General features: G+C 34.9%; 1 protein-coding gene across 5 annotated transcripts in view; it reads right to left on the bottom strand.

Moving 5' to 3' along the window:
• Positions 1–20,739, bottom strand: part of STRN3 (striatin 3) — a 60,920-nt gene that overhangs the window by 6,949 nt on the left and 33,232 nt on the right. For 2 of the 5 annotated variants that reach the window (XM_050336772.1, XM_050336773.1), the window contains exons 8-14: positions 19,177–19,287; positions 12,809–12,949; positions 7,654–7,787; positions 3,810–3,985; positions 3,634–3,681; positions 1,771–1,892; positions 59–226 (exon numbers count right to left, since the gene is read on the bottom strand). In XM_050336772.1, coding sequence (XP_050192729.1) covers positions 59–226; positions 1,771–1,892; positions 3,634–3,681; positions 3,810–3,985; positions 7,654–7,787; positions 12,809–12,949; positions 19,177–19,287 — 900 coding nt within the window. The remainder of the gene's footprint in view (positions 1–58; positions 227–1,770; positions 1,893–3,633; positions 3,682–3,809; positions 3,986–7,653; positions 7,788–12,808; positions 12,950–19,176; positions 19,288–20,739) is intronic. The other 3 variants (XM_050336775.1, XM_050336774.1, XM_050336776.1) reach the window with 3 other exon arrangements.

Genomic DNA, 20,739 nt, shown 5'->3' with positions numbered 1-20,739 from the left:
CCTGGATGCATCATCAACTGCCTCACAGCTGATTTTCAAAACCACTGCAAAAAGTTACCTTTCTCTCCATTGTAAGTGCAAATACAGGGAATTTTTTCTGGTGGGTTCCACAACCTAATAGTGCCATCTGCTGAACAAGAGAGTAAGTGATTCTTTACACCACTGTAAGCAAGACCCCAGACTGCATCTGTGTGAGCAATTAATGTGCCAGCTAGAACGTTTGGCTCTGGAAAAAAAAAAGTTCAGAAACGAAACCTTTTTAGTGAAGAAACATTAAATAAGTATTTCTTGTACCTACACATAAATTAAATTCCACATAAAACAGTCGTATATCCCACCTGCCCTTTCTGTTTAAGCAACAGTTAGAATATTACACAGGAGGTCCGTTTGCACACCCACTGCCATCTTTCTCAAAAAAAACCCCAACCAACCAAACAAAAAAGCAAACAAAAAAACTCAAACCACAAAACCCTACCAAACCAGACAATGAAAAAAACCTCCACAAACAACTCACACAACTCTCTCTTTTTCCACAGAATTATACATTCTTGTTACCACTTCCTCTCTTATTTCTTCCTACCAAATTCAACATCTTAAAGATCCATGATAACAGCCCTTCCTCTGTAAAATGTGCAAAAACACCTAGCAAAACTCAGCTTTCCGCTTAAACACTGATGCTTAATGCTGTTTTTACTCAACATACTCTGCTGACACAAGAGTATGTTCTAAAACTCTCAAGTACCCTAATAATTAAAACAAGATAATTTGTGCTGGGGACTTGAGAATCTTATTTTCATCTCCTTGATAATTTGTAGTTGTCTTTTATAGAGGGTTTTTAAATCTATTCTGTACCAGGTTTTGAGTAGAGAAGTGGGAGAAAAAGACAAATGGAAAGGCATAAAGCGAGATAAATCACTAAAATTTAGTTTTGCAGAAAACCAGAAAAAACAAGCTGGTCTTGCAACCCAAGAGCCTGCAAACAAGTTTTAGGAAGGAAAGTAGCTTATTAGAGCTTTCCCTTTAAACAGTAACTTTGTCACTTGAGTACAGATAGTTTTGTCTGAGGCCCATAAAACTATATCATCAATCCTAGCAGCATCAATAAATTGGACTGTATTGAATATATTTTTAGCAGAAAGGCACAACTGGAGAATATACTGGTTTTAAGGGACAGGGTGTAGGGCTCTTCCTGAACTGGTGCAAGACAGTACCCACTCCTCCTCTCACTGCCATAGATAATGCAGCCTCAGTGTTGTAGTAGACCACTCATTACATTGACACGATCACCATCAGTGGATGGAGAGTGATGCACAGTTATCAGCTATTTAATTTTAGAGACATCTAAAATTAAAGACATCTAAAGACAGGGAACTGAGATGCAAATCAGAAACACAGGACACAGAATTTGAATATCCTTGTCTTAGTTTTCTGGTAAGTTTCTATCAGAATAAATAAATAACCATTCAAAAGTTGGAATTTGGCTTCAAAATTTTTTGCTTCTCAAAAATGAAAGTTATGATTAACTTTTTCTCTACTATATAAATCTCAGGAATTGCTATGTCTCCCTATTACAGTTCTACACAAGGTACACCACCAATTCAAGTGGGAACTTGTGGTAAACTAATGGGTAAACTAATGTTTACCACACATAAGAAGTTGAAAATATACAGTTTAGATAATAAAAGCACTAGAAAACAGATTAACATCAAGTAGAAAATTAATTTTGAAGAAGAATGGTTGTAAGTTGTTTATGTTTTAAAAGGTACTTACCATAGGTATCATATGGATCCACATTAGGGCTGGGCATGTTCCACCACTGGATGGTTGCATCAACACCACCGCTGAAACACTGTTCTCCACTGGAACTAATTGCCAATGACAATACAGGTCCACTATTGGGAGACAAAGAAAAAGAAGGTGATTGATACTGCCTACAGGATAGAAGTGAAAATTTGTCTATCAGCTTTCAAAAAACATTTGGATTGGATTGAGCAGTTAAAAACCCCTTAAACTCCAAAGAAATAACACTATTAAAACATTTTAAGTCTCAACAAGAGATATCAATCTCTATTAAAACAATCATACGAAATTAACTAAAACTATGCAAATTGAAGCAACTCAAAGACCACCACCTTATTTCTCAGAACTAAGTACACCTATAAATGGTGGATTTTTACAGTGCACCTACGCCAATCTCATACCTAGCTGTGCTGAAATCAGTGGCTGTAGTTGCCTCCCTGGTAACTATTTTCTCAGCCAACATTTAGAAATGGATAGTAACCTACACCCTTGTAAAGGAGTTCAGAGAAATGATCCTAGAAATTGTACCTTTTGACCAAGGTTAAACTTCTACTGGTTTAAGTTCTTGAATCTGTTTGCTGTGATACCAGATAAGCACAAGTTGTAGCCCAAAGGAAGAAAAAGGGTTACTCTTTTGTACACACTACTAACACAGGTTTAACTGTACTGTAAAACCATATCCCCAAAATTAGATGCCTGGGTCATTTGACAGGCCATGCTCATGATATAAATAAGAACAGATAAGCAAACTAGAATTATATATCTGAAGATGTTGAAAAGGAAGACTATTGGCTTCATCCGTTTATTTGGCAAAGTGAAGAATGAAGATAGGTTGAAAGGTAACGTTGCTTAATGCTTGCTTGAGAGGAAAAATAGTAAAATTACTTTGTTATGTCGCACTGAAGCCACAGGGTGGACATCAGCTCTGTATTGGAACTTCCCCAAACCTTACCTTTTGGTATTCACTAACAAATATTCAAATCATAGCCCAAATTTAAACAGAGAAAGATCTGAAGGAGAATTCAACTGGTCAGCAACCCTCTATCACACACATAAGAACATATGACAACATGAGGACAAATTAGTCATCCAATCCTGGGGCAGAGTGTTTTACACTTTAGTTAATAAACACAAAAGTAGCACATTATGTTCTATCACATGGCATAAGGGAAGGAGGAGGGTGAGACAACAGAATGCATAGATGTCCTAATAAAACTACAAATTTATTTTCTTTTGTTGTTGTTGTTAAGGCCAGGACAAGAAGTGTTACCCACTTTTGTGCTTATCAAAACTCTTGTGAAGCTTAACTGCTAACTGGGTTGGAGACTGGATCTTTATTTATATAAGCAAAATACACTCAAACTACTCTGGCTATCAACTAAGTATTTTTGTCTTGCCTTCTTATTGAAAGAAAGCAGAATTCATAATTAGCAAGTGAAACTCAGGCAGTAATAAAACAGTTAACACAAGCTGAAAAAAAGTCACTAAAACTCAGACTTGTATCTGGAGGTACTAAGCAAGACTAGTAACATCTACCTTATTCATTTTTTCCATATATGTAAGATCTGCAGTTCAAGACATGTCTCAGGTGATTTCATTATCGTCATCTACAATCTCTCCTTTCCATTGTAGCTAATCACATTTGCCACCTTTTTTGTCTTGTGTGATCATGGACAGTGCAATTAATGACAGAGACTCAGTATTAACCTGTTTTGCAAAGGATAATGCACCTTGTCTACACAATGTAAAAACAGATTTGTGGCTATTACACTGAAGTTTCTTACGAATACACGACAATGTATTTGTCAACCATGAATGATGTCAAAAACTTACATGTGGGCCCTAAATGTGTAGATGGGTTCTACATCTAAAGAGGCACTCCTGAAAGAGAAAGAAAAGTTATTACATTACATGAAGCATCTACTGAAAAACTCTGAAAATATGAGTGTTTAATTGATTTCAAAGCATTTAAAACACAACTGATGTTTTATAAAAACCCATATACTTGCTTTTTGGCAGGAACTGTTTTCTGCAAATTCCAAAGTTTTAGAGTATGGTCCTCAGAGGCTGTAACCAGCACAGGCTCTACAGGATGAAAAGCTAATGCTCGCACTCCATCAAAATGACTGCGTAGCGTATACTTAGGGTTCCATGTCTTTCGGAAGGCATCTTTATTAGCTGGCAACTTAAAAGAAGAAGAGGAAAAGAGTAATTTTATCTTGGATTTAAAAGTATGTAATATATATATCCCCCCATGTTTTAGGAAAACACGCTATGCTTGATTCAGCTAATACACATTTAATCTTAAGTTTACATTTATCTATTGATTTTTTGATATGCATACCTACAATCCCTGTCTGGCATGTAAGGTAGTCTGCAAATCTTTCTATTGTAATAGTTTCCATTGCCCCAGACTGGAATGAATATAATGTTAAATACACAGACAAGAAGCTTTGATTTTCAAAAATTGGTTTTAATGCACAACAATACTTTAATTCTTCTTCCTTGAAGAAAGAGAAATCGTCATTGCTTATCGTGTTGTCACCACCCCAGGAAGAGATGAGAGCTGTCAAAAGCTCATTTATTACTTAAACACAATAAAAACAAATTTCAGGTGCTCCTCCTCAGATGAGTGACTGAGACTGACCAGAAACATACGTAATTCTTGAATACCTCTACAGGTGAAGGTACAGAAACAGGTAATTGGAATTTCAAAACACATTTATCGTGATTTTAAATGTAACATTACATACAAATATTTTGAAGTCTTTAATGAATTTTAAATATATTTGTGAGACAATAACTTAGCTGCTTTGTGAAGCAATATATGCAAAGTCTACATTTATATATGCTGTGAACATCCAATTCATATTCTTAACCTGCAGACTGTTAGGCTAAAATACAATAACTACAGCTGCTTAATATTAATTATAGGTAACTCAGAAGAGTTACCAGAAAACCTCAGGCCTTTCTAGTGCTTTGAATACAATTTAAATTTATGCAGAGAGTGGACCCTTAAAAGACTACATCCCATCCTAAGCCTCCATCGTAAGGAGAAATACATGAACAGGTACTTCTCTCTTTCCTTAAAGGGACTTTAGAAAACTGACTTTAATTAGAAAACCAAAATTAATAAACTAAGAATGAATGGTAGCTAATCTTATCCTCTTACTATCTATTCACTATGGAACTGTTAAAGTATTAGAAACATAAAGTTATGAAAAATAAGGTACATTTCCCATTGTAAGTATAGCTTTAAAGCCTTCAGGTTTTTAAAACACACTGGAAATCTCAAATCCTTCCCCTACACTACTATGATCCTTGATGGAGACGTCACAAATTTCTTCTTTTAAATTAAAAAACATTCTCACTATCTCTTTAGCATAGATTTAGCATATATTTGCCATTATGGCATCAAAATATATTAATGATTGCATCTTTTTGATCTAAGATACTTCTAGTTCAGCGTCGGTGTCTGACAATAGCTAAAACCAACTAAAAATGTGGAAGAGAAAGTACAAAACCAGAGATGCTTCTCACTGTTCTTCCAGACTGCTATCACACTTCAACCAGGAACTTCTTGTTACCTTTAATTACTTGTTCCTAGTAACCCTCAACAGAGAGCTAATTGGAGAACAACGGAAAATAATGATCTATAATAGAGATATAAAGTATTCTGCTAAAATGGGAGTTGTACAGATACTGAAATTTATGCTATTAATTGCAATTGACAATCATTTTCATGATATTAAAAATAGCCAGCCAAGAATGGAGCCACGCAAAATACAGTACTACACACCAACATGAAGACTCACCCTACTAATTAGTCCATGCATAGAAGCTGACTTGGGATTTTGGTGGGCAGAAGGAGAAAGTAGGGTGCTTAACAAATATTTCAGATTTTTAAAAGAAAGAAAGTATCGTAAAAATCTGTGGTTATAAACATGTGCCTTAAGAGCAAAATGCTGTCATGCTACCTTTATGTATTTAATGAAGTTGGTAAGTGTGACCCAGCAGAACTTCACATTCCAAAGTTCTGAACTTGGGAATAGAATATACATACAATTCTGTGCAACTACAACTTTTGATCTAATCTCACAATTGTAGCTGCCTCATTACTGAAAGTACACTATTTAGATTTTAGATGCCTCATATTTACTGTCAGTAAAATAGGAACAACATTTAAGGAAAATATACCAATCAACTGCGAAGTTCATAAGCATGATTTGAGATTTTAACCTGTTTTAAAAGAAATGGTTTTACTTTTTCACGTTAGCATTAAAACACTTTTTGTAATTCCTTGATAAACCTAGAGACAGGAGCATCTTAGAAGTTAGAACCAAAGAAATAAAGCACTGTGCAAAACAAGTTCCCAAACTATTCAACTTTATAATTTCCAAGAGAATTTACTAATAGTTAGGAGTAGTAGTTAGGAACATCCAGTTCTGGATATTTCAGGTTTAAGCTGCCTTAAAGTATTTAGAATTGATGCTTTTGAACTATTTTTTTTTTGTCATTTATTTATAGATTTCACTGAAATTTCAAAAGAAAAGTGATAATTTTCTAAACAATTACACATGAGCCTCAAGTCAGACACATTTTTGAAGTGATTACATAACAGGTTTAGCTGAATAGAAGGCAAAATTCTGAGAAAGTTAAGATGCAAAGATCTGATATTATGTGATTTCCTAGAAGTGTTATGTCATGTGAAATGAAACAGAACCTGAAAACTATTCTCTACTATGAACAGGATGATATATTACACAAATTTACAAAGTATTCAAAATATTTTAAAAAGGTCTTTCATTTATTTTTATACAGTCCAGAAATAGGATGGATAATTAACATTTTCATTTGTTTTTCAGGAAATCAAACGATGTAAAGTAACAGCCTGCAATAATGGAGAAACCTAAATATTAGCTCTTACTTCATTAGCGCAATTAATAATGCTACCCATTTTAAGTAGCAAAGGACAACTATGATTAAAAAATAGGTGTGTAGTCACACGTAAGTATTTTCAGACCCTGTAAAGAGCTATAAACAATTTATTTCTTCACTTTGCAGATTCTCAGATATTAGTAAAATTCTTAGTAATGTTTTCCAGTTCGAACACCATGTATCTGACTTCAAAAGTTAGAGAAACAGAGACATATCTTATCAACCGTCATTTAAGAAACCCCAACCCTCCACTCTCAACCAAACAAAAGAAAATCCCAACAAAACACAACCAACAAGCCAATACCACAATACATTTTAAATACAATACCACATGCAAAACTTACCTGAACACTTCCCTAACCAGCCATTCAATGTTACTAACCAACGAAAAATTCATGTGACATTATTAGTAGAAGCTTAATGAACATGGTCAAAGGAATGTTAGAACACTCTGGATTATAATAAAAGTACCCCATAAAAGCTTACATCTGAAATTTATTACTATATATTGTCTATGCTGTTAACACTACATAATCACAAAAGGGACAGCAAAGAAGTAACTTAACATTATGTTTTACGCTGTGTCTTCTCAATACTCCATTTCAGTGTATAATTGCCATTTCTGTTCAAATTCACGTTAAGACACCGATGTGAATTTTATATCATAACATATTCTCCCAGTGACAAAATCTGAATTAAATTATTTACACAGAAAAAACTATGCCATCTCACTCAACTCTGGTTTACCCAAATTACTTAGCTCATTCACCAGATGCTCTGTCCTCCCTCTCAAGGAGTAGCTTTTGCTAATTAAACCTCTGTTCTCTGCATCTGTAATGTTCAGGGTGGGGGAAGGGGGACCCAACTATTATTGATTAAACTGTATAAAGAATTTTAAAATAAAATTGCACTTACATCATAACTATAGTCTGCATCATTTGTAACTGTCAAGTCTGCAAGGTCTCCAAGGCCCAGTACACTTAACAACACATCATCAGAACCCATAATAAATGACTTGCCTCCTCCAGGTGGAAACGTTATTGGTTCAGCTACAAAGAACAAAACAGTTTCTTTAAGTCTCAAAGTAATAATTCAAACTGATGAAGAGCTACATTATTCATCATTTTACAGCAACGCAGAGTTTAAAACCAAATTTGTATGTACTACATACGGCCCCAACAAAAAAAAAAAAAAAAGGCATGATGACACGCACACATGTGCAAACACACACACATTATATACACAATTCTTATGTCATGCTTTGTCATTTGACTTCAACTTACTATACACAAGTGTTCAATACTATTGACAAGTGACGTGACTGACGTTACTTTACATTGCAACATCAAGTGTCCATCCCAGGTCTCCAAATTCTCAGCTAAGTAAATATTTTATTCACTACGTGCTTCCTGCCTTCTATCCACTTGCAAATAAGTCTCTGTGCTTTATACTAGTCAAATATCTCTACTTCCATATTTAAGTCTTTTTTATCTCTCAGGTGAAAGACTCCTGCAAACATCTCTTCTACTGAGTTTTTTCAGATGACTGAAAAAATGAAAACATCTATTATTCATTCATTTCGTCTCTCAGAATCCAAAATTATACAGAGAAACTAATTTGAAGTACACTCAACTGTTACTTATCTTGGTGAGCTAAGCCTTCCCCAAATTAAAATTTAACAATTCTGTTAATTATCATTACGAATGAATAAAAGTTATATATAACCATTTATTAGAAATTCCCATCTGAATAATAACTTTTCAAATATTCACCCATATTCTTTACACTCCTCAACAATTCCGTAAATCTCTGTCTACCCACAAATATCAATTCAGCAGTAAGGAATAGGAATGAAGGCTTATACATTGTAATGTTTCAGCATAACTTAGAAGTTGTTTTTACTACTCAGGATTCCTTTCCATTCAGAAATTGCAACACTTGTGAAACAGAGAATGTAAAATTAAGCTATGTGTGAGCTAAGTACCAGCATCTGCAAAATATGTTAAATATTTGACATCTTGAAAAATTAAACTTGTTTGACTTTTGAATTTTACTGATCTGGCAGAGAGAGTTATGGTCTCACTTTAACACCACGCCTTGTTTCTACTCCTCTCAGAAATCCCCTGAAACCCAGAGAACACAAAGCTTCCAGATGTGAAAAATATCCATATCTTGTTTCTTTGTCTTATAAAAGTGGTTCCAAACGAGAGGACTAATAATCAACATATTGCTGTTTTGAAAGCGCATCTTCACTATTTCATATTGCCTCTATCTGAACAGTACCCTAGTTCTGTTCCACTCTCGCCCAAGAAAAGTAAATAAGATCAGGTGTAAAGTCAGAGATGCCTGGCATCCTTGTTATGGCTATACAAAGAGGAGTCAGTCCATCTAGATCAAAAAATTCACTTTTCATGAATACAACAAGTTCTGATGCTTGAGAGCTACTGTATTATTAAGAAGTAACCTCAATAGCACAGCCAACATAACTGGATGTGAGAATCTAAGAACATAATCTATGCAAGAATAAAGACTGCTGTTCCTATAATTACATAAAAAGAGCAGATAGTAGTCTAACTATGCACAATCACCTCTTTTTAATCCATACACAGATCTTGACTTGTGAGAACGCAACATTACATCAACAGCCCAAAGTGGCTTACTATGTCCTTTTATGAATAAGCTTTTCGTGTCCATTAATATTTTACTAAAACCCTCAATCTGACAGTCTACTGCAAACCATTCATATTTCATAAAAAGCCATATTCCTACAAAGTTTACTGTTACTCCTATTTGATCTTTAGGACAGGCCTACAAGGTTTAGGTAAGCCCCATACCTTGTCATACTAATTCTTTGTGAAATACATGTTATCTGACCTTAACAAATCAGCTTTTCTATGCTTGATACTAAAAATGAATCACTCCCACATTAAGAGTTCATACTATAAATTCAGCAAGTCTTATTCGCATGATGTGAATATCTATTTAAAGCTTCAAAATTAATGCTACCCGAAATATAGAAGAATATTTCCCAATACTAAAGTCTTCAATATGAATTTATAATGTTGGGTAATTTAATTTATTTGCACATTTTATTATTTTAAAATAAGGCATATTTGAGAGGTTTAAAAATTGTTGCAAGATGCTTTTGTAAAAAAGGCAGAATAGTAACACAATGAATGATGCACGCTATAGCTACTAAAAATAAAGACTCACATCTCTGCATATCAAAAACAATCCATCGATATATGCAAATGATAGTTAAGAAATTACTTTTTAGTGTTTCTCATATTTAAAAAAAAATCCAAGTATTTTTCTAACACAATATTATCCTCATAGCATAATATATTATGTTTAACTGAGTTTGCAATCAATAAATATGAAGTAAAAATAGGACACTACAAGTTTCTTTGTAGGTAAAACTAGGTGAAATAAATATTGAAATATTAAAATATAAAATGGTATTAATAAATATTTGCTTAGCCAATCCTAACCAGCACTTCTGACCTTTAAGTTCTTGACATCATACACAATTAAGTAAAAATGAAGCAGCAATATCTGTACAAATTGAAACTGCTTTAATCTCTAATCAGATATGTATGTTCATATAGGTTGCTGTTGTCTATTAGATGACAGCAACATTTAATCTTGTTTTCCACAAAGTTAATACATGGTACACCAAAAGCAGCTGTTAATACTCAAGCAATTAGCTGTTACTGCTTTATTCTGTCAATCTGTAGACTGACACCTCCAACCTACAGATATTAAAAGGAAAACAACCAGTGTAGAGAGCAATTCTCTGTAGAATACACTGGATGGTGAATCATGCTGCAGTTGAACCTGTTTCTGAAAGTCATGCAATATGTCAAAATGGAAACCCCACTTTCTCATGACCAAAACTATGAAGTCCAATTACAGCATAACAATTTTCTCATTGTATTCAACCAGGCACTTGAGAGTGGGAAAAAAAAGCAACAAAACCCATCAACCCCCCCACCTTTAGAGGCATAAAAGATCCATTCCCTGTCAGTTAGAATCAGTTCCTCCCTGACACCCCTTCAAGGAAAAAAAAAAAAAGTAAGCTCAATAACACTTTCTCCTCTTGATGAAAACAAAATTATCAACAACTATCTCAGAACTACAGTATTTCCAAGTGTAACATAAACCCTTCATACACTCACAAGAAAACTACGGCTTGGTAACATTCATCAGCATAGGCTGACGTGTCCCAGGAAGAAAGCCTAATGTTATCTGCAAAAACTTGGCTTTTAAAACACATCTGAATAAATGAGTAAGATCTGCATTTGTACCACACGGTGCAAAATCTGCATTTCATGATAATGAACTATTTGGCTTTGTGACACACCTAGAAGGAATTCAAATACAACATTGTTTGTTTGCAGCTTTGCACCACATGGTAAAAACAAACTCAAAAAGCCACACAGTATTCAGGATAGAAACGGCAAAAGTTACATTCTAATACTCAAGTTTAAAAACTATGCAGAAACCACAATTACCAGATAAGATGACAGAGATTTTAATATTACTCCTCTTAAAGAGTAAAATCCAAACTACACCGACAGTTGAAAACATATGGACACATTAAACAGCATGAAGATATCAACCTGAAAACAATAACACCAGTTTATTTGAAAACAGTGTGAACAATCTTTATTTTAAGGGCAGCACAGTGTTTGTGCTACAGGAACCAGGCAATGCAAAACAGTCCCTAGCAAATTCAAATTTAGCACCTATGTCTTCAGAAAGACCATTTTGTCCAGTATTATTTTAGATGCAAAGTTTTTAACAAAGATAACAGCCCTATTTGGCCTGTTCTTAACAATGAAGGTCTGTGTTCCTTTGCACAACATGTATGGTCAAAGAAAAATAGCCCAAGACAGACTGAAGAAATCGTAACTGTAGGGTCACGTGTCCTTCATACCTTAACAAGGCGAAAAGGCAACTTAAAGTAGGTAAACACTAAACCTAAACAGAACCTCAGCGTATGTCTACAAGTTTTAGCAAGTGGAACTTTTGACTGGTAGGTTTTCCAATTGCACTCCACAAGTAAATCTGATACTGGTTCATCTTTAAGTTGTAAATAAAAACAAAGATGAAAAGCAAGGCAGTTAAAGAGACTTTTGTAAAATAAAAGTTTGGGAGAGCAACAAAAAAACTTCCTTGCAACATTTCAATTTTTCTGCTTGCCTGGTGACAGGCATTTGTGGGGCCAAGGGTGAAGAAAGAGCCGAAGAACCAACAGATGACAAGGATCAGTAGTAACACAAATTCCACTTCTGGTATAGGTGCTACTATGCCAGGGTTTATGGGTCAAAGATCATCCTAAAGGAGCCAAATCTGAATACATCAGAGTATTTTGAATAAATGTGTTCTGAATAGAGGACAGAATTTACATGTTTTAATCTCAAAGTTAATAGAAAGAGAAGAATTCCTTTAAAACAACATACTTAAAAGCTAAATACAAGATTTTTGACTTTTTAGACAAAAGTGTGTCACTAACTTCCACTAACTTCCATTGTCTAAGATAATCCTGAAATGGAACAAATACTTCATAAAGAAATAAATAGTGTCTTTACAAACTTGTAAATGTAGACCAAAAGAATTTTTAAAAAGAGAACATTAAACTTGAGGAAAAAGAGACAAATTAGTATTGTAACTTAAGCCACCACATTTCACTTTAAAATCCAAATTGTGTATCCAACATTAATACTCACCTTTTTTCCCCTAAATAAATACAACCTATTTGTGAAAGGTGTTGCTAACGGGGGGGGAGGGAGGATGTCTGCAAACAGGGACTTAATAGTGAATAGTTTCAGAACACACTGCTGTATATAAAGTTATTTTTAAATACTTATGAAATAATGGTGAGTTACGATAAACTACAGAAACTCAAGCCACATTGTCATAAAATCATTTGGGAATAATTGCAAGTAAAATAACGTGGCAATCTGCAATTTCATTAAGCTTTACAGAGGGGACAATAAATTACAGCGTGTGCTTTCTAAAAAAAAAAAATCTCCTGAAATATAATAAGTAGCTGAATTTTTTGTACCTTCCTCTGCTCTTGCACCTTCATGATCAGGCATTCTAGAAGAGGGTGACCTAGATTGATTAATGATTCCTGAAGGGATGTGGGGTATCTCATCATCGCCCAGATCAGCTATCATGTCGTGAAGTTTTGTCCTGTTGACTCCTGTAAATTAATGTCAGCAGCAAAGATTCATTTGATTGCTACCGCTTGACTTGACTGAAGTCTAAAAATCCATTAAACAAGAATAATTACTGATGGGACCTCCTTAAAATAAATAGTGCTTTGCTTTTGTTTATTAATATTTTGGAAATCAAAAGAAGGAGTTCATACATCAAATCTGAAAACTACATGCAAACAACTTCAATTCACTAAATCAAACAATGACAATACTCCTTTGTGTTCTGTAGATCTATTCTACAATTTCCTGTAGGAAAGAGAAAAAAAATCATCTTACAGCCCTACTGAAGTCAGGTCAAATATTAAAAGAACATGAACTATTACACAAAAAACATATGAATTAAACATTTTCTAATAATATTACACAACTTTAACTATACTAAACAATTTAACACTGAAAAACAGAGTGCAAATTAAAAATATACTTAAAAATGAGGGCAAAAGTACAGACAACTCATAATGGGGGTGCAACGAACAATTAACTTTCCCTGCTTTTGAATGATACTTAAATTGCATTAAGTGTTTATTAAATATGAGAGCAAGAATACTTCCATCACTGTATGAAACTGCAGATGTATATTACCCTTATTATAAAAGCATGCCTCTAGAAACAAAGCATGTTGAATTATATGTGCATTTAATTATGTAGACACTAGTAAACAAGAACAGTATAATTTAAAATATTTCTAAATTACTAAATTAATTCCTGCTTCCACCTTTACAGCTTCCACATCAAAAAGTCAAGCTTCAATCATAAAGTGTATTTCAGTGAGAGAATCCAGAATGATGAAAGACATAACCAGCTTTTAACCAATAAAACAGCCTTTCCTAGGACTGCAAGAGAGATATTGTAAACCATTTAGTGAAAGGAAGCATTAGGGAACAAGTTCTTATACTCTGAGATGAAATGTACCACTTTTATTAAAAAGGAAATGGAAACTAAAACAAAGTCTTTATTCTCAAAACTGTAAAAGGTAAAGACTATAACAACAGATGACTTCTCAAAAGCAGAGCTGTTCATTCAACAGTTAAACACTAAAACACACTCTTTCAAAAAGTATCTGATCGTTTCAGACCTCACTGGGTAAAGGTCAATGTGTTCAAAAATAAGTATCTAAAAAACATTGAATTCTCTGAAGATAATGGAGAATTCCCTGCAGAGAGGGATGACAACAAAAAGTATTTCCTGAGGTAGAATCATGGCAAGTATACCACACATACCCCTATATGACAATTCTCATCAATACTTGCAAAGCATTTTCATTTTGCCACGTAATACAGAACTTTATATACACACTTTATATTTTTGTGCTTTTGATATTTTTTCTTTCCTTTATGGAACACTCAGTGTTCCAGTTAAATCTACAAAGGTTGCTACCCAGAAACTGTTTGAGAATAAAAATGGTTTCCAGAAGTTTCCCTTCTGCAACAGATCACTTGAGTGGTTAAGTTTCATTCCACTCTCGTGTAGAAGTATATCTAGAAACCTGTGATCTCAGCTATTGAAGTGAGTGTAAAATAATAAAAATGAGGAATGCCTTTTTTGAACAAACTTTTTTTCTAATAGCCTAGGTTGATAGGATTTGATTTCAAAAGTACAATACTTAATTGCAGTCAGGAGGCAAGATCTTATATACAGAAGTCATGCTTAAAATGGACAGGCCACAAAGCCTGCTTTTGTCTTTATTCCAGATGGCCATCAGAGAGGTACCTACCATGACCAACAGCAGATATATTCTTGTATAGAGAAATTGATAAATGACGTGATAAAAGTATTGACTGGTACCCTAAACTGTCTACTTTAATAAACCCTTTGCTGTTCAGAAAAAAACCACATCTGTCTTCTCCATGTTGATACACATGAACTGTTCAACACATTGATGCAAAATGCCAAAAATGGATATTACTCATATCCAAAATGAAAGCATCTTTTGGAGGTGCTTTCACACCAAACATATGAGCATGAGAAGTTTGTATCAAAGCATACTCAGAAGTAACCAGAAGTAGTCCCTGTGCTCTGCTACCTTAAAACAGCCATTCATTTAGTGTGTCACTGATTAGGGGATGGACAGCCTTGCCTTTTAATGTTTTCAGTAAGTTTGGACATTTCTTGTCCTTCAAGCATGATTTTAGAACAGTCCTCAATCCATCATACAATACAGAGAGAAGTTTACAAGAGAGTAGATGCTGTTCTCACAACTTCTGTGTATTTCATGCCAAAAAATGTCAATATTCAAGATTGAGCCACCACTACAGAAGACTGCACAGATTTCTGCTTTCAAATAAGTGCAAGTGTACCTTCATATAATTGGTGAAGTATTTTAAATGTCACAAAAAGATTTTTAAAGAAAAGAATGAGCTGTCTCTGCATAAACAGCTATGCTCAAGGCACAAACTGGATGACTGTGTTTTACCCTCAAAAAAAAAAAAGAGGAAAAAAATAAATTGGTAGACAAACCCATTATGAGTGAAAGCAAAACACTTACAATACTATCTCAGTGTATTCTCCTTCAGAGGTCGAAAGGGAAAATCAGTGATCAGTCAGTGATGAAAAGTTGTAGTATGAGAAACCCTAAGCAGATTTCTATTAGCTCTGAGATGTATTAGGCCAAGTCTGAATATAACATAGGGATCTTAAAAGGTGATGGTAATGAAGATGGTAAAATTCAGACCTATTTTCATGCCTATCAACTATTACACTGTATTTCCAGAAATCAAGGCTAGCAAAGTGAATGCGGTGGATACTGTTTCATAAATACGGAACAATTACACTAAGGGAAAAGAGCAGGAAAGTAAAAACCTGTGACAAGCTTCAAGAAAACTAAGGAAAAACAGTAGGAGTATTTTCACTTCAACAGTAATGTGCACATACATTTTAAGATGTGAAAACTATTTTTCAAATTGCTGAGAATGCACTATGCTGACCTGATAGTAAAAAATGAGATATACAACACCTGCACATTATGTCCTGCAAATGTGACAGGCTGTATCTGAAAAACAGTCATCCCAATTTACCTGCCAAAACTGATCTTATCAAACTCGGAACTCTTCAATAAACAGTTTTTGCATTATTTTACAGTTGATATTATGAAAGCAATTTCAGTGTGGAGGAGTGGATTTTTGTTGCTGTTTTGGTGGGGTTTATAAAGACTGTTATAAAGAGGTAGTATTCCCACATAACATGGTGACTGTCATGACAGACTCCCTTCTCCTCCCCACCAAAAAGAGAAACACGTGTGCTGACAAAACATGACATAAATTAAGGTGTTCTACCTAAAAGAAAATATATAAATACAGTCTACAGAAGTATCAAAATAGAATCAGATCTACTTCTGTTCACTTATTTATGTCTACATTTGGATGAAAGTTTCCCTGCCTGGGGTCAGGGCTATGATTACCCTCATTGCAGTCTAAATGTAGCTACAGTCTAAATGTAGATTATGGTAGTTCCAGATGCATATCCAACAAAAGAAACCATTAGAATGTTTGCTCTATTATGCTGTCTTCAAAGTATTGCAAGGAATGACAGTTAATGCACATTTGTTTGATGTTCATAACGACACATATACATTACCATTCAGGAAAAGTTCTGAAAATGCTCAAAATAAGTTCTGATAGAAGTCTGACAAAACACTGAAGAGCAAAGTAAGAGATGAGTATTCAGAATGAAGTTCCCAAATGATCAGACATGAGAAGCAAGAATAAAAAAGGCCTTCAACATTATTTTCAATCTCAGAATGTTAAAAAGCTGAGAAAACCAATCTACGAAGCAAACGGAATTGAAATAAATCTGCCCAACCTTGAATGTGTGTGGAGTTCTCTCAAAAACCTCCAAAATCACTGAGCTAATTAATTAGAAACTACTATCACGAATGTGACAAGCAAAGAATCTCTCAAACTACCCTATGAAACTATATGAGCTCAAGGTTTCCCAAAGGAGAATTTCAAACTCAAAACCTAAACAATGACTTTTATGACCTCACCACACTGTGACACAGAATTGATCTCCTAAATATTTTCTTATGTGAGCAAAAGAAGATTTCAAAATTACTTTAGATGAAGAAAACTTTGTTATTTTGCAGCCGCTGTGCTTCCAAAAGTCTAAAATGTGAAGTTTAGTATGAAAATTTCTAATAAAATAAGTCCATCCTGGTGTGAAGTTTCTAACCCTACCAAACACTTCACATGAGTTTGGTGTCAACGGCTGATTTACATATTAAATGGCAATACACATTAGCATGCAAATTACTACTGTAAGTTCTAATCAAACCATAGACTGGGTAAAAATCTTTGCTTCGTCAAAGATTTTCTGTTCATTTGTGTGTTCGTGCAAGTCATGCAGAACTGCTGAAAATATAACCAACGTGCACTAACTGAAGTGTAATTGTTAGGTGTCACAAAGTAAATTCAAATCTTAGTGATTACAGAAATATTCATGAAGTGTTATATTTTAATTATCACTTAATTTAGTTAGTACATTTTCACACATTTTTCAAATTGAGGAAAAGAATTTACTACATACTGCCAGAAACTGTTACAATATACTTTAAAAACACTGCAAGCATGGGAGCTTCTCTGAAGTGACACAGGATGTCATCCAGAGGGACCTGAACAAGTTCAAGAAGTGGATACATGGGAATCTCATGAGCTTTAACAAGATCAAGTGCAAGGTGCTGCACCTGGGGCAGCAGGGGGTTGAGGCAACCCCCAGTATCAATCCAGGCTGGGGGATGAAGAAATTGAGAGCAGCCCTGCTGAAGACTTGTGGGTGCTGGTGGATGAGAGGCTGGACGTGACCTGACAACGTGCACCTGCAGCCCAGAAAGACAATCATGTTCTGGGCTGCATCCAAAGCAGCGTGGGCAGCTGGGTGAGAGGATTCTGCCCCCTACTCCGCTCTGGTGAGACCCCACCCAGAGTATTGTGTACAGTTCTGGGGCTCCCAGCACACGGACCTGCTGGAGTGAGTCCACAGCAGGGCCACCAAGGTGATTAGAGGCATGGAGCCTCTCCTATGAGGAGAGGCTGACAGAATTGGGATTGTTCAGCCCGGAAAAGAAAAGGCTTTGGGGTGGCCTAATTGCATCCTCTCAGTACCTGAAGGGAGAAGATGGAGAGGGACTTTTTACAAGGGCAGGTAGTGCCAGGAGAAGGGGGAATGGCTTCAAACTAAAAGAGAATAGGTTTAGATTAGATACTAGGAAGAAACTCTTTACTCTGAGGGTGGTGAGACACTGGCACAGGTTGCTCAGAACCCCATCCACCCTGGCCTTGAACACTTCCAGGGATGGGGCATCCACAGCTTCTCTGGGCAACCTGTGCCAGTGCCTCACCACCCTCAGAGTAAAGAATTTCTTCCTAACATCTAATCTAAACTAGATTAGGTTGGAACCAGATGATCTTTTAAGTCCCTTCCAATCCAAGCCATTCTATGATGACATAGATTTAATAATGCTTTATCCACTAAGAACTTTGTGTAATTCATACACAATTTCCAAAAGCATTTTTACCAGGTTGTTCAACACTGAAATTTGGTTTAACTTACATAGTTAAAATAGGTCAGCTATAAGAGAAAAGCTGTCAACCAAAATGTAGTAAATGTACAGAAAATTGAAGGGCACCATAAAATAAAGATTATATCATTAAACAAGCCATCAAGAAGTTCATATTTACATTATAGACATTTTTTTATTCTCAATGCCTAGGACTGTAAGATAATTACAAGCCCATAAATAGCAATTATAGCTTGATTTAAGCTCATCTTTAAAAAAACCAACAAAAACCTGATCCCACCAACCCCAAAAAAGACCTCAACACCCATCCTTCCCAGAACAGTATCACAGTACTATACTTTAAGGAACAGATAAAGTTTAAATCTTTCAGGAAACTTCTTAGAGTAGGAACATCCTCAAAATGCAAGTTATTCATTATTTTTACACACACATTTCAAAGTATTTAGTTCTCTTCACCTATTTAATCTTGAATTTTTATGTGTTTTCAACATTTCTCATTTAGGAAATGGCTGTTAAAGGTTTTGGCATATTCACATTCAGCAGGTAGAAAGTTAAAGTTGGTTGCCCCCATTACAGAAAATGATGTTTCATGAAAAAAACAAACGAAACAAAACTAAAAACAGAACTTGTGAGAAAAAATGTCTTCTATATAGATAGGCAAAAAAGTGTTGCATTACAAGATTCAGAATCTGCACTTACTCTTTACCCCTTTCTTCCCCTTTCGTTCCTTCTTGTACTGTTCCTTCAGTTTACTTATTAGTCCCTGGTCTACATCCCAAACCTCAGCAGTTGGGGACAGGTCATCTTTGTCTACATGCAGCATATTATTAAAAGAAAAAAAATCAGCAATTGGCAATGCAAGCTGTTGGTGATTTACTGTCATAGCTGTATAAGAGCACTAATAAAGTTATTAATAAATCTTTAAAGGTGCAGTCTCAGTTTTAAGTTTATAAAAGACTGAGTCTCATTTCAGACAGTTTTCCAAGGCACTGTATATTATCAGTTACATATTTGAAAATTGTATGTTAATTTGTTACTAAGGAGCAAACAAATTAGGCTTCATAAGTAACTGTTTATGTTAAATACTTCAAAATACACAACAATTCATTGGTGTTCAGAAACAATTACTGCATCTTTAGAAAGACAGTGTTAAGAAATTATTCAGCCAGTGTTGAATAAGCAAATAAAAGTATTCATGCTGCATCTCTCATGAAAATGCAAGCTTGAGTAAATCAGTGCCAGTTTATTCATGAAGACAGACCACCATGCATCCTTTCACATTCATTCTACATGCACAGGAAAGAAACCTTGGTCCTATATTTAATCAGAGAAACAAGTCTATAAATACAGTTTTTTACATAAAGATGAAGAAAAGTATTTCACACAGGTGGACATCCTACTGCATCCAGAAATCAAATCATAATTAGCAGAAATACAACATTCCACAGTAGTTTCATAAGATAGATCTTTTTCTGTTTGACAAACATTGCAGAATTAATTATTCCCTGTGAAAAGTCAAGTCTCCACTTTTCTAAACTCTCCATCTCAAATATTTCTGGAAACTTAGAATTAGTAAAAAGAGAAACCTGTTTCTAAGACAAGGCAAACATAACATTTGCAGAAGCTCTTCTGCTAGTAGACAACTAGGCAGCAAACTTGATTTGTATGCCAGTTTAGCTTTATGCCCATAAATTCTTTAGGCATAAAGGAATAAAACTCAGATCCTCAGTTTTCAACTTCCAATCATACCTACAATATGATTGTATTCATTTTTGAAGTTATAACCATTATAATCATAAAAGTGCACATGAGGAGTCATACACAGCAGAAACAAGGAAACATGCATTTAGGGTGCAACATAACAGGAGTTATTCCAAGTACATGTTTCATGACAAAACATGACAACGAAGGAGCAGACAGATACCCTAGGATACTGATGCATCTACCATCATTCAAATAGGACAAAGATAGGTCAATCTTGATTAAGATCAATATAGAAATGGCAAGGGCAGTGAAAGCATGAAACCAGCAGCATAATGGCAGAGTCCCCTGAGCTGACTACAAAGAACTGTGGAGAGGAAAAAGGAACAATGACATCCTACACCAAACTGCAGCTACAGCTACCAAACTACAAACACAAAGACCTTTATGATCTTTATGATCACTGGGTCAAAACACTGACAGAGAGGAACAGTGATTAGTCAGGAAACACACGAGGCGCAGAAAGATAAGTCAGAGGATATGCTCAATCAAAAAAGGAAG

This window comes from Myiozetetes cayanensis, unplaced genomic scaffold, assembly GCF_022539395.1.
Source record: "Myiozetetes cayanensis isolate MyiCay16 unplaced genomic scaffold, myiCay2020 scf6-25, whole genome shotgun sequence".
NCBI classification, from domain to species: Eukaryota; Metazoa; Chordata; class Aves; order Passeriformes; family Tyrannidae; genus Myiozetetes; species Myiozetetes cayanensis.
Note: the sequence above shows the minus strand (reverse complement) of the source record. Positions and strands in the feature narration are given on the sequence as shown.